Source organism: Eurypyga helias, unplaced genomic scaffold (genome assembly GCF_000690775.1).
Source record: "Eurypyga helias isolate BGI_N326 unplaced genomic scaffold, ASM69077v1 scaffold644, whole genome shotgun sequence".
NCBI lineage: Eukaryota > Metazoa > Chordata > Aves > Eurypygiformes > Eurypygidae > Eurypyga > Eurypyga helias.
The window spans coordinates 88,589-103,156 of record NW_010246733.1 but is presented as its reverse complement, the minus strand read 5'-3'; the positions used below and the strand labels follow the sequence as shown (position 1 = coordinate 103,156).

Sequence of the window (14,568 nt, the reverse complement as noted above, 5' to 3'; positions counted from 1 at the left end):
ATTCATTTAAGACAAGACAGAGACACTGGTGTAGCAGACAAGGGTGAGGAAGAGAGTTTTATTCTTGGACCCTGACAATCCCAATTCCACACATGAAAACATAGCAAAAAGCAAATTAGGGATTGTGGATATATGCATATATGAAAAAGAGGAGAGAGCAGCTCGCACTGACAACCTGGACCATCTTTGGTGAGCCGTTCAGCCCCAGCTCTTCAGAAAGCCCCCCCACATCCTGAGCAACCAACCTGGGGCTCTCCCTGCTGCCGTGTCCCATCCAAGCTCTGGCCACCCCCAACTTGGCTCCGCTGCACCAGAGGCTGGGCTCTGTCTGGAGCCGAACGCAGCTTGGCACACCGGAAAGGCCCACACAGTCTGCCGAAAGCCGCGGGTCCGTCACTCCGACAGCCGTCTGCAGGGCTGCCCGCTGCCGGCCTCTAGCCTGGAGAGGGTTCCCAAACCTAAAATGTGTTAAACGTAACGTCCCTAGAAATCTCCAAGGAAGCAAATGGGAATATCCCAGTATTCTCACTTGTATTCCTACATGAGACTGTGAAAAACGGGATCTGTCAATATGGCACCATCTATCAAAGGGGGATTAGCAGCCTCGCGACACTCTCGCATGACGCGGAGATCCCTGCTCCACACTGCCACTGCCACTTCTAACTGCATTCACTCCCCCGGCCGTGCCAGCAGCACTCGGGGGCGAGTTTCATTCATTTGCCAGTAAACCCTCTCCACTTCCTCCTCTCCCCAAAGTCTCACAGATAAGCCAAGTCATTTTGATCGTAATTTTACGTGCATGCGTGTTAGCACGTGCCCGAAGTGAATCGTCCCTCAAAGCCCAACCCTTCAACTTCGCAGCAATGATGTACAGACTCATTTTTCTATTTTTCTCTCCCTCCCCTCGTTCCGTGCAGAAACAGCTTTATTCAAAAAGCTTTGGTGATTAATTTTAATGTAAGTTATAAATGAGAGCTTTATACAATTGTATCAGGCATGAAGAGGATTATTTTTCCAATGGATTACCATAAAAATGAAGTTGCTGAAAATGTGCTCTCAACTACCCCGAGATCATCTGTTCTGTTTGAGCTGCCAAATAAAGGAACAGGAGAAGGCAGCTTTCCTCTCTGCTGAAAGGAAGGATCACAAGGTGTATTTCTGTAGTCCCGCCTGGCATCACTTCGTTTCAGACCTGGCCCCTTCTGAGCCTCTGGCCGCTCCTGCAAACACAAACCTGCAGCACTGCTCGCTGGTGTACACTTATGGAAGCAGGAATTAGGTGTGTGAGTGAAGTTCATGCGCTGAAGCGGCCTCTGGATGAGGCAGTCCCTTCCACTTTTGTGGGGAGCAGAGAGAGAAGAGGGAGTTCTCATCTTTACTTTGCCCTGTCAAAATCTTCAGATTCTTCAGAATATTTTACAGGGCAATCATAGAATCACAGAATCACAAAGGGGTTTGGGTTGGAAGGGACCTTAAAGATCATCCAGTTCCAACCCCCCTGCCATGGGCAGGGACACCTTGCACTAGACCAGGTTGCTCCAAGCCTCATCCAGCCTGGCCTTGGACACTTCCAGGGATGGGGCATCCACAGCAATGAAAAGAAGAGATTTCAGGTGAAGTTGTCTGTGCAGGAATGAAGCTGCTGTGCTCTTTTTCCTGTTCTCATACCAGAAACCATCCCTTATTGAAGCGTCCTGAAGAGCAGAGCCAATGGAGTGAATTTCTGCATTAAGTATCAAAATACCAGACCAGATATGTCTTGCCTTATATAATCAGCAATCAACTTCTGGAAAAATAACCTGTACATGGAAAGAAGAACAAGGTACAACAATAGCCCAACTCACCCGATGGTGCAGCCAGCTTCTGCCTCTATTGTCCAAATACAGTTCAGATTATGATCGTAGGGAGTTGGGTAGCCGGGAGACAGTATCCGTCCTGAGGACTCTCCTCTGATAGTGCCCCCACACTCAGCTGAAAGAAACATATGGGTTAGTGAGAAGATTCACGACGTATTATGGTTCTTACTTGGCAACAATGCAAATCTCATCCTACGAATACAACAGGGAGTACTTCTTGCCATTTAAAAAGATTGTTAAAGCCTACAAAACCAAGAGAGTCATTTAATTCAGCTAAAAGACTGAGTTATCAGAGTAACTCTGCACTCCTGTGCAGAGCCCTGACATCTGACATGCTATCAGAGCTTCCCTCCACTTCTCTGAGTTTGTGGTGAACAAAGGCAGAGCCTGCAACATCCTGCTTCACCCGATGTGGGGTGAAAGGGCTCAGTTCTTCTGCCTGCACCTGCAAGAAGTCTTAACGATTCATCAGTGTGATGAAATGAAGAAGCCAACATAGATATGTATCTGCTAAATGAACCTCAAAAGGATGTGAGGATTTTGAATACATTTTTATAATGGATCCATTACAACTCTCTGAATGACCATGTGCTCACAACCATTCACACATAATATATAGGCAGCACATAGGGTAAAGGTTAAGATGATGCCTAAATCACAGATATTTGTTTTTTTACCTCAATAATTGAGGCTAAAATCCAGCACAGAGTAACTGCATAAAGAACAGTCCTAGCTCACGGGAGAACAGGGAGTGCCCATGTCTCAGCACATCACTTATGACCATGACAGCCTTCTGGTTGTTGAGATCTCTCAGAGGACTAAGTCTGCAAGAACTCTGCCACATCCTGGAAACACTAGCTAATTATGAAGTTGTCAAGTAACACACCAACAGCACTTCGATTAGATACAGAAAACGCAGTACCAGAATTTCCCAAGCTTCCTGGAGAGCTACAGGTAAAAGAGAACTCAAGACTCAGCTAAGAAGAGACTGAGAGAATTAAAATGCCCAATGATCTGGAAGCAGGTGTCATGTAGCTCTCAAATAAAACATGACTTTGAATTATAAAACGCCTGGGCACACGTTGATTTCTGCCATTATCAGAAGGTGCCACTCTAACACATCCAAGGGAAAGGACAAGGGCTGGAAAAGCAGTCGTCTCCTTGCAGCGAAGCAAGAAACCTTGTCAAATCTCTGCCCAGAGCAGAGCGTTCCATGTAACGACCGCTTGCAGAAGTCTGAAGGGATCGGTGCTCTCCATCTGAAGACACCTTACACAGTATCCTTATCGTGGTCTTTTGATGGGTGCAATCAGTATCAGAGTTAACATCTAATGCATGAGCGAAGGAGGAAGAAAGTGCTTGTTAGAGGGTGTTTTAAAAGCCAGCGTTGTCTCACCTACACAGGTTGGCAGGGGTTGATCCCAAGCTCTCCGCTCCCCTGTCAGGCAGACCAGCACCCTGCTGCCTCGCAGGGTGTAGCCAGGGTCGCAGCTAAAGGACACAGAGCTGCCAGCGAAGTGTCCCTCGTCATGGACCTTGTAGCCGAACTGTGGGATGCCAGGGTCCTCGCATTTAACAAGTTCAAAACCTGCAGCAGGAGAAACAGCATCCGCTTTCACCAGATATTTAACAGCCAGGAGGTATTAACACAGGATCATATTAGTATTTTCTTCCTACAATCATTTTCTGGACAGAAAAAAACCCCACCAGATTGAAAATTAATATTTTTCTAATTAATATTTGAACAAGATCCCAGAAATCTGGTATGTCAGTTTTAACCCAAAGTTTCTGCATCACCACTGCCTCATCCTCAACAGAAAAGGTTTGTCTCCCCCATTCCAATCCCACTTTAGACTACAAGATCTTTATGGAAAGGACCGTTTCCCTCTGGTCACGCAACTGTAACACAAAAATACACCACTCCACCTCCGTGTCCCACCTCAGAAGGATCTGGGCTCGAGACTTACTAGAAAACTGCAGCTCAAAGCCTTTACTCGTGTTCTCGCTGTTGGTGATGAACTCAAGCCACATGCTGCTGGAAGTGCTGTTTATGCTGGTGCCGAGCATTTCGGAGCGGCTGAAGGAGCCCAGCAGGCGAGCAGAGCTATTGTTGCCGTCGTAGACCTGGGACGAACAAGAAACACATCCTGGAAGACAGATTTTCTTACTACCTCAAGGTCCAAATCACCTGGGAGCGCGAGTAGGGACAGTTCCTTTGAAGCCAGTGATGAGATCCCAACTAAGAGCCTGGCCTGACGAGCCCTGATGCTGCTGCTCCCTCTGAGGAGCAGGATTCGTACCCCGGAGATCCGCATCCTTCTCCTTACACCGGTGCTTAAGCGGCACTCAAGGCTGCGCTTCCTGAACCAAGCTCTCTTCCCAGAGGTGCAGCACAGCTACTGGGAAAAACATTTTCTCCCTACAGTGACTCACAGATGTGCCTTGACCCTGCTATTATTTAAGAAAAACACAATTATTTTGTTCTTTCTTTTAGATTGCATGATTGTCTATGAGGATAAAGAGCAACTTCTCACGAGTGGAGACTGATAGTAACTTTCCTAAGGAGCAGATGAGGAGTTGATGACAAACCTGTTGAGAGAACATCATTTCTTTCACGAGTATATTCTTTGCATTAGCTGCAAATCTCTCTCTTTCCAGTCATTTGTGAGCTGAAAATACGTGGATTACACCTATCTCGCAGTGCAGAAGTATGGCACTTCAATAAGGACAGAGTTCCCTGGGAAGATGGCTTAGCACAGCAGCACACTTGTAATATTAATGCCTCCTACAAAACCGTTTCTTCGCGGTTAATAGAAACTCAGCCTGGATTTGTCTCCTTCTATACAGTCCTGCAAACGCAGATTAATCCAAGACTGAGTATGCGAATGCTGAAGAGCTCGAGTCTGGAGTTCTGCATTTAAATAAAATCCTTTTTGGGACAAATCAGCCTTGATTCTTAAAACCCACAAAAATAATGCTAAGAACCTCACGCTTCCTCCTGTGTTAACAGCTTCCCCTGTACAACGATGCAGAGAAGAACTGAAGTTGAGCTACAAACGAAGAACCCCTGGCATTCCAGCAAATCTCAGGGAAGACTTCACAGCAGAAGGTGCGCCGATACGGCACCGGCATCTACATCTTTAATGATTACAGAGTTTGAGTCTCCGGCCTGCGGATGTTACGACTACCCGGCTGGGCTGAAGCGCGAAGGACGCTCGCTGCTCCTGCGCGCTGCTGCCAGGGACTGCTCGGAGCTGGCAATTCCTGAAAATGCACGTTTTTAGGGACGGCAATCTAACGCACGGCAGCGACACGCTCATCAGACTGCGTCCCTGGGCCAGAAGATATTGCGTCACAGGAGTGCCGTGTCTTGCTCTGACCTTGGAGTCAGAGTTGGGTATGGACACAACCCTCTCGCCTGGCTGCCCGGCCTGAAGCTCAGGCTGGCCCGTGGGAATTTTGCTGCTGTGTTTAACACAGTCAGGCCAGTCCCTTAATGACAGCAGTAATTATGGGCTACAGCAGCTCTGGGAAGGGCTTTCTGGGGGACATCAGTCCAACTCCTAGCATGAGACCCTTCCAGAGATCACCACTGCATGTCTGGCAGCATTCTCCAGAGATTAGCCTCAGTTAACTCCACCCAATTTTAACACATCCCTTCCCTTCCAGACCTCGCTCTCATCAGCAGCACGGTAGTGCTTCACTGCTACAGGCAGAATTACCTTGAGGACATCTCCTGCCTCCAGTTCAAAAGTCCTGGCTTTCAGCTGGATCCCCTTTCCTGGCTGGGTCTGGATGGAGTAGATGCACTCATGGTTGTTGTTATAGTTTATCGGATAGTTGGGGGACAGCAGAACACCTTGAGTTCCAGTTACAGATGAACCACATTCAGCTATATAAAGACACAAAACCACATTTTAACAACCACATGTATATTTTAGCCATACAACACATGCAGGTGATTCCTCCAAACGGCCACGGATGCTCACTCCTTCCTACACCCATCTGCCAACATCCATGGAGTCTATTTCCAAGTGCAGTCAGTGAACAAAACGGTACTTTACAGCACTTCTGCCATCACTACACCTCAGGTGCCTTACAAGGGAGAGGAATTCCCTCCCCTTATAAGGACAGGGAAACTGAGTCACAGAAAGTTGGCATGCTCAAATGCTATTTTGGGACCCAATTCAGAAAAACATTCCCTGGAAAGCCACCACCTGCTTGAAACTGTGCCTGTGTTTATGTTCCTTCCTGATGAAGGAGCCAGGAGAAAAATTCAAAACTATTATTAGATTGAAATATTTAAAGCCTTTTCCATATTTACACAACGCTCAGCCTATACCCACATACCGTGCACGACAATCACAGTATTCCTTCGACAGGCAGCGCAGCACTGGCTGCTGGTACCAGCGTGTTGCAAGTGCAGAAAGACGTGCCCTGTGAAACTTCCCAGCAACTACAAATGATAAAGCTGTGCCTGAATTTCAAAATCTCCCCCTAAATAATTTCCTGAAAGCTAAGAATGCAAAAACTGACCTTATTTATTGTTAGTGCTGCCCTCAGATCTCCACGTCATCATCTGGCAGTATTTTAAAGGACCTCTTGTCCCTTGCTAAATAATTTCCTGAAAGCTAAGAAGGCAAAAATTGACCTTATTTATTGTTACTGCTGCCCTCAGATCTCCACGTCATTATCTGGCAGTATTTTAAAGGATCTCTTGTCCCTTTCTCCCTGCATTTTTTTTTTCTTCCTAGTTTTGCAGCTAACAATTACATCCATTCCCATTAGGAAAAGAGAGAAAACCAGAGATCCTTTTGCCCCTCTGTTTCAGAAACTAGCTCAAATTTACATATCTTTGTTTCCTCCCAAAATGTCACTCCAAGGAGAACAGTGGGCTCAGGATTTTCTGTGGCACAGACAGAAATGACCCTTCTTGTTCAGAAGACAAGGGGCTGGGGATGGAGAAGGACATGCTGGTGTGGGAACCCCAGCATCCCTCTTGCTCAGGGAACTGGAAGGGCAGGGGTGGTGAATGCTACTGCAATTATTTCTCCTTTCCCTGAGATGAGTTTGTGTTCTATGAGAGGGAGGGAGGAAGGAAGGAAAGAGTCCTTTCCTTGTTATTCACTACAACCTGCAGTCCAACCCTGTCCATTACATTCCTCTAGTAAGACTTCTCTGCTCCTTCTCCAGATCTTCTTCCTTTTCTACTCTGCACAGTGTGAAGAGCATTTGATTTTGAGCCGAATTTGAATTTACAAGATTTGTGGACTCAAAACTTGGCAGAACGAGCCTCTTCAGAGAAAGGATAGCTCTTTGGAGGTTTGACCTATCTTGGATGTCAGGAGATCGCAGTATAATGCTTCTGGAAAACAGCAACCACGACCCTTCACCTCTCTCTTTTAACTGCAGGCTCTGGGGGACACAATCTCTCACTCATACGAGCACGTCACAGCGAGCGTAACAGGACGGCAGGGGCACGTCTTTGCTACACGAAGGAGCGAACAGCCGTTCAGGTGCACGGGAGCGCCGGATGCAGCACTCCTGTGACAGCACTGAGCTCCACCGCAGCTCACGGCACGACGGGAAGAGGAGCTCTTACCTGCCGCTATCACAGGGAGGGAGCAAAAGCCCACAGCACCCACACAGAGCGCAAGGGGCTACGCAAATGGCATCCAGAGGATGTTCTCCTTAGAGGACGCCTGCTGCCAGCAGTGGCTGCCTTGCTGGAGTGCCTAATTCCAGCTAGGACCATCGCAGCCTGCCCACTACACACATACGTACCATCCCTCAGAGCGTGTAAATCCACCCTGCAACAACCGTGTGTCCAGGATTTTTCGTTACTCCCTGATTAGCTCCCACACGAGCCAACCAGGAGTGGTTCTTCTCTCGGCCTATTTACGCTGAAGGATTTTCAGCTGTAAAACACTGGCTCCCTGTTCCTTTGAGTCCTGGTGTTTTCCATGCAGGGCCGGGCAGAGCCACTCCAACTCGCCCCGGAAACTGCTGCTCTGATTAGCCAAGCTCTGCCTCGTCCCCTCCAGCCCTTCGTGGCACACAGTCGCTGGAGCTGAGCGAACCCATCCCGGTGCACGTGCAGCTTCCTGCACCGCTGCTGCTGCTCCAGCAAAGCACGAGGGTTAAGGAAAGGAGCAGCAGATACACTTTGGAGACGACTTTCTCCTCCTCCCTTGCCACGTACGAGAAGCAGGACGTGCACTTCAGCATAGGTTACCCATGCTGCAGACATGCCCACCCAGGATCAGGCCTGGAGGGGCAGTTGGTGGGGAGCACTCCCAGGGGTTGGCCAAGGGAACAAACCACTCTCATTCCTCTCCAGACCCACCTCTAGAACAGGAATCAAATACACAGCGCCTAGGCTGTCTGGCACAATTAAATCTCCTGGGCTTTTAATGGGTAAGTCTCCAATATCCATCTACATCCAGGGCGAGCACACAGATGGGAGCGTGCCGCGGGGACATCGCGGCAGAAGCTGTCACCCTGCCACCGAAGCTTGGCACAAATCACCAGACAGGGAATTTGACTCGTTGCTATAAAAGCAGCACGCTAATTCAAAGCCAGCTGCTGCAGGGAACTGGCAAGTGGAAGCCAGTGTGCCCACTCAGTGATGGTGTCTGAGGAGCAAGTTTAACGCTTTGTTATGATTCTTTCTGGATTCTATTCCCCTGATTAGCTTTCTCTGCAACCTGATTATTATTCATGCCCTGAAGAAGCTGCTTGTCACAGCAGGATGATGCAGCCCTGTGACCTCAGCATTAAGCAGCGCTAGGAAATGCATCCAGCATGACATGACTCAACAGACTGAGGCTCTTGCTGGGATGTTCTCTTTGTAACAGCCCCCAAAAGTCACTAACGCACATCAGGAAAATCTACCTAGCAGGCTTTGCCAGAGTGAAAACAGGTAAGAGAACCGGTCTGCCAGATGTGAATGAATCCTTCATGGCTCTGGGCGAGCCAGGCAGCAGCAGAACACTCCATAGTTTCCTACTCACTAAACTGTACAACACAAAAAAACGTTAAATCTTTGTAAAAAGGCCTGAAGCATCCTTCTTCCTTTCTGCTTTCTTGCTGTAGCACTTCCCTACTTTGGGTTTTTGATGCTAACCGTTAGGCTCGGAGGGAACTGCGGGCCGGGCAGGGGGGTGGGTGCTCTGCAGACCTTGCCAGACAGGAGTGTCTGTAGCCCATCTGCATCAGGGACGACAGCCAGAGTCTAGCTCAGTGCTGCAGATGGATTTTTCCTCTCGTGCATCCTTGCATTTATTTATCAGTACAAATAATGGCTGGGGGGTTGCAAAAGGGACTTGCAATGGTGACGAGAGGCAGGGAAAGGTGTAAAGTGCAAGAAACGTCTGGAGGATAAGGAGAAGTGGGGTTTCCCAATCATACTAACATGGATTTTGCATTGTTTAGGGTCACCCACCCAGCAGCAATGTTCAGGTCTGGACTGTCAAGTTTTACAACACTCTGGTTCAAAGGGAGGATGGGCTTAACACCATGCTGGTTTACAGAACCTGTCCCAGAAGGGACAGCAGGTCTCCCACGGCTCACGATTCCTTCACTCGTACCCTCCCCGGGGCTCCCCGGCAGCACGGTGGACGGGCTGCGGAGACACAGGGCTTCTGCTGACGGCCGAGAGCCCACCCGCACGCTCCAGCCCCGGGGAGGGGGACCGCAGCCCTTTGCCTGTCCCTCCCGCCCCCACGCACCTCTGCAGGGCCAAAAGCTCATTCCGGCTCCCTCCCTCCCGTCCCCGCACCAACCACCCCGCAAGCCGAAGGCTGCCATCCCGGGGGATGCCGCCCATCCCTGCCCACCGCAACCATCCAGCACAGCGTAACCAACCAAGCAAAATGAAAGCACGTGACCACCTACCAACACACCTTGGCAGAGGCGAACTCCACACACGCCGTCTCCCCCCGAGGCAGGTGATGCGGGATGCTCCCTCCAGCCGGTAGCCGGGGAAGCAGGAAAAGGTGAGGACGTCGCCCACTCCGAACTGCAGGCCCTTTCTGATGCTGTAGGCTGGGACCTCCGGCTCGTCACAGGGCTCCAAATCATATTCTGCGGGGGACAAAGGGACATTTATGGATTGGGGTACCCAGTGCCTGAACACAGGGGTGAGGAGGGAGCTCTGAGGTTTAATCCAGCTGCCATGAAGCTTTGCAAAGGAAGCGTCCGAGCGAGACGTACGTCGTGTCTGAGCCACGGAGACCAACGTGGGTTTCGCTCACGGCACGCAGCCCCCAGGGTGTCAGCAGGATCCTGACTGAAACCAACTCAAAATACAAGTCTCATCTTCTGTCACTGTTGTCAGACACGAAAGTGACATCAGCGGTGACAAAACACGATGGAAATTTGTCATTCTCCCCCTGGTTGAGTCAAATGAAGATAAATTGATCCGGATGGGATTTCTGCGGCCTCGATGTTACTAATCCTGAAAACGGATGAACACGGCACCCTGCCTGGGGAATGCAAGCGAACATTCAAGCTGCTGCCAAGTGAAAGGTCATGTAGCATTACAGCTAACAGCCAAATTTATGTCTTGGTCCACAAAACATTTTAAAGGAAACCTGTTTTGTGGGTCATTTTTTGAAAAATGACAGACCTGCAAAGTACAATATACATACAAAGGAAGGTAAAATACTACTGCCTCCCATTTTCCTTTTCTAAGAAAGGAAAGAAGTCCCTAAACGCATGAAAAATAATAGTTATTAATTAGATAATTTGAGGCTTTTTTAGATTTTTTTTTTTAAATGCAAACCCTCATTTTTCCACCCACCAAAAAAAAAGTTAATTGGAAACTTTCAGACTAGTTTCCATGGAGTATCATATGCAAATCCCTGACTTTAGAACAAAGATATTGGAAACCGGTTCCCTCAGTGCAGCAGGTTTTACCCGCATCTATGGCAACAGCTCTGCCCACCAAAGGCCAGGAGGGCATCAGCCCCAGCTCACAACAGTCATTTCTCACCCGCAGCAGCGGGGCAGATCCACAGCCCTTGCCCTCAGGACGCAGAGGTACGACGAGATTCGGAAAGAACGGCACCGACGCAATAAGCTTTTGTCCATGAACGGACTGTTTTACACTGTTTTACAGAAATCTTGTGGGGGCAGTCAGGCAGGATAGATCCCAGGCGAAATCGTCAGCAGTCGTGTGCAGGATCCGGGTTGAAGGACACATTAAACACCTTGTGCACTTCGACCAGAGAATCCCCACGCAAAGCGATGAGTTACCAGCGCGATGACCTGTTCTGCACAGGCAAACGTGTCTCCACACCAGCCCCATTCACACAAGGGTAGCGTGCGGATGGACAACTTCCAAAAGTCTGGAATTTCATTGGCAGAAAGCAGCATTTGGTATAATCACCAGCAATTGAAGCCGGAAGTGGTTTGGTTCAGTAAGCACCGGACTGGAGCGGCTTACTGGAAACACCCAGGGCAGAGGCTGTCTCACACGGGCAGGTCTTCACGGGCACAGCAGGGCTGAGGAGGGTTGCTGCAGTCGGCAAAATCCTGCAGCCCTGGATGCTCAGCCACGTGCCTTGGGAGCTCTATGCCCGTCTGCTGCTACAGCAGCTCAATGAGAGGAAGCCCAGCAAAGGAAAATACTGCCTCCAGTTCCCCAGCAATGCCAGTGGCCTCATGGAAACCTGGCCCAGGCTGCATGGGGCACGTGTTACAGCCAGGAGAGGCTGAAGTTAACTGCAGAGGTTGAGCCACTGGATGAGCATCCAAGTGGAGCAACGAACCAATGGAAAAAAGAGAGACCAGTTGGACAATGGGAATGACCAGCTCTGCCTTGCTCCTTATCCAAGAAGTCCAGATTGCTCAACATTGCCTTCCAAAAGTTCCCATCTGTCCCAGCTTCCCAGGTTGGAAACGCTGTAACTCTGCAGTGACTTTCCTCTGATAAACAGAAAAGGAAGGCATTGGGAGGAAGGAGGAATAAGCATACCCCAAGCAAATGCTAGATGAAATTCCATAAACAGAGCAGAAAAGATGACTGCGTGAAGAGTCGTCTTGAAAACAACAAACACCTTTGCAGTGGGATTTAATTCCAGTGGGTTCAATCCAATCTTTTACTGGGGCTTAAGGTAGACAAAATTGCCACGTATGGGGATATGGGGCTGCAGTGAGAATATTTTTTGGGAGATACTGAGGTTTAATGCTAGAATAATTTACTGAGTTTACAAGAGGAGTGACCCAAATCCCATGTGCCACATCAACAACGTTATTCCCAATATTTGCAGGAAGGAAAGGGATGGCATGAAGTTTTTGCCCACCCTTGTCCTTACCTGAGAAGGTGATGTTGAAACCCTCGTAGGACATGGAGAAGTCAGAGATGAAGCGAATTTGAGCGGAGAAGTTTCCAAAGAGCCCTGCGCTAAGCGGGGCCGGGAGCCGAGAGCCCGTCAGCTGCTTCAGTGGCTGAGCAAAGCTGGTGTTTTCCGTGATGAGGAGGTAGTCGTGGCCGTTCTCCAAGTGGAAGGTATGAAAGGTGAAGAACACACCTGGAGGAGAAACAAGCTGGTGTTTTCCGTGATGAGGAGGTAGTCGTGGCCGTTCTCCAAGTGGAAGGTATGAAAGGTGAAGAACACACCTGGAGGGGAGGAGAAATAGAGATGGCGTCAGCCAGCAGCGTTGACATGGCACCCCTTCGCCCCAGCGTCCATGCCCCTCTCCCCGAGACGACACCAGCATTGATTCCCTGTTCCCCAGTAAACAGCAGCCCAACTGAGAAGAAAAAGTAAACAGAAAAGAAATGGGACAGATCAAAAGAGTAAAACAAGGGTACGGTACACGGCCCGGAACAGAGGAAGGCGGTTAAGATCTTCGATCCCTGTGCCTTCGTAACACAGGAACAGAGAAAACACGGGCTTGCTCGAGGGATGGATCAGCCGCAGAAAGGACCGAGCCTGGCAGCTTAGAGGAGTGTTTTATTTTAAAAGTGTTGACCTTTAGATGGGTAGCAAGAACAGCAAAAGCTGTAGTTGTGAGGACTTGAAAACAACAAAACCCAAGTTATGTTCTGGAAGGAATTCATACCTCGAAAAACAGGACTTAAGCCAAGTCTCAAGGTCAGCGAGGCTTTTCCAGAAGATAAAGTATGCCAGCAGTGTGACTGCAGAGACTTTGGATACTCTCCTCTGACGGGACCGAGTGCTGGTCCCCGGAGGCTGGAGGACAACAGGAGTGAGCGCGCATGGAGAAACCTCTTTCCTCAGCCCTACACGGCTCTTAAGCCCTTTACCTGCATCTCCCAAGCGTTATGTTGGGACAGAGGTGCAGCCAGCAGCACCCCAGCACCTTGCTCCAGGGCCCAGCCCAGCCCTGTCCTGCTGGGAGGGGGCTGCTGCCATCCCCTCCCGGCTTGTCCCACTCCTGTCCCCTCCGAGGCAGGTGGTGGGAAGCACACGTGCCAGCACCGCAGATTTCGGCAGAGTACGCACAGGGTGGTTGGCCCAGGTCTTGCCAGCCACAGCAGGTCTTGGGAGTGAGGAGAATCCTACGCTTTTACCCACATTACCCTGACAAAAATAAAACCCACAACAGATCCAGCTACAGAAAGAACAGTCAAACACTGCAAAACTATTTTGCCTCTTCTTCCAAATTCAATTTCAACAACTGGAAACATTTCAGTGAGGAGGCTGCGACCTCGCTGCATTTGTAAATGAAGGAGAAGGCAGTCACGGATTACTCAAAGTATCCTTCACACCTACAGACACAAATCAGTACGCGCTTCAGGCTTTTGCGAAAGCCTCCAGCGAGGTGATTTCTCATGCTGGAATTCAAACACAATTAGAAACACTTCTGCTCTGGAAAATAACTCCATCTTTGAAAACCAAAAAAATAGCAGCAACAGCCGTCAGAGAGCAAAGCCAGGCAGGATCGTGTATCAGGAGCCCTGTCACACCGCCGTCACACGGAGTTAGCAAGCTGAAGCCATGCCTAGCAATAAAAAAGCCTCTCCGCCTTTATATGGCTTCTTTCATCCAAAGATCGTCACACACTTTCTGAGCACCGAGGGGCAAAGCTCCTGAGCCCCGCCAGCGGTGAACTGGGCTTCACACTCCTCATAACCCCACTGAGCTCGACAGGGCCATGTGCAGAGAAAGAGCCCCCCCCGCCAACCCCAGTGCTGTGATCTGGTCTCCATCAGCCACAGTGAGCTCCCCCTCCTCGCAGGTGGCAGCAGTGCCCCGGGGCATGGACAAGTTATGTTGTTTAAGCCAGCGATTAAAAACACGGAGACTGGCGAGCCCCAAGGGCTCCCTGCTCTGCACCCCATCTCTGCCCAAGGACAGCAGCCGCTCATTCAAAAGCCAGTGCCAGAAACCTGTAAATAAGGATCAGAGGGATAATCTCCTTGCTCCCCATTCACTTCTGGAGATCAGGATGAGACCAACCTAGAGACTGATTCAAGCTCTGCAGCACGTGATTTAATATCCATCCTGACAGTTTTCTGTCAGCATCAAATAATATGTCTGAATATTCCATTTATCCCTATGTCTATCCAAATTCTTTTTGAGGGTTTACTGGTCACATGCAAGCAGTTTCCTTCCAAGAACTGAAGGACAGAAAGGTTGGTAACCAAGACAAAGCCTTTCCCATGGAAATCACTGGATTGGGAAGCAGCAGGGCTCACAGGGTCATCCCAACTGCCCTCTTCTCTCCCCATCTTCATCCC

At 49.5% G+C, this 14,568-nt stretch overlaps 1 protein-coding gene across 1 annotated transcript in view; it reads right to left on the bottom strand.

Moving 5' to 3' along the window:
* Positions 1 to 14,568, bottom strand: part of LOC104508770 (CUB and sushi domain-containing protein 2-like) — a gene marked incomplete at both ends in the record, with an annotated part of 109,587 nt that overhangs the window by 35,636 nt on the left and 59,383 nt on the right. The window contains 6 exon segments of the mRNA XM_010150497.1: positions 1,845 to 1,971; positions 3,253 to 3,444; positions 3,824 to 3,980; positions 5,579 to 5,748; positions 9,753 to 9,941; positions 12,176 to 12,391. Coding sequence (XP_010148799.1) covers positions 1,845 to 1,971; positions 3,253 to 3,444; positions 3,824 to 3,980; positions 5,579 to 5,748; positions 9,753 to 9,941; positions 12,176 to 12,391 — 1,051 coding nt within the window.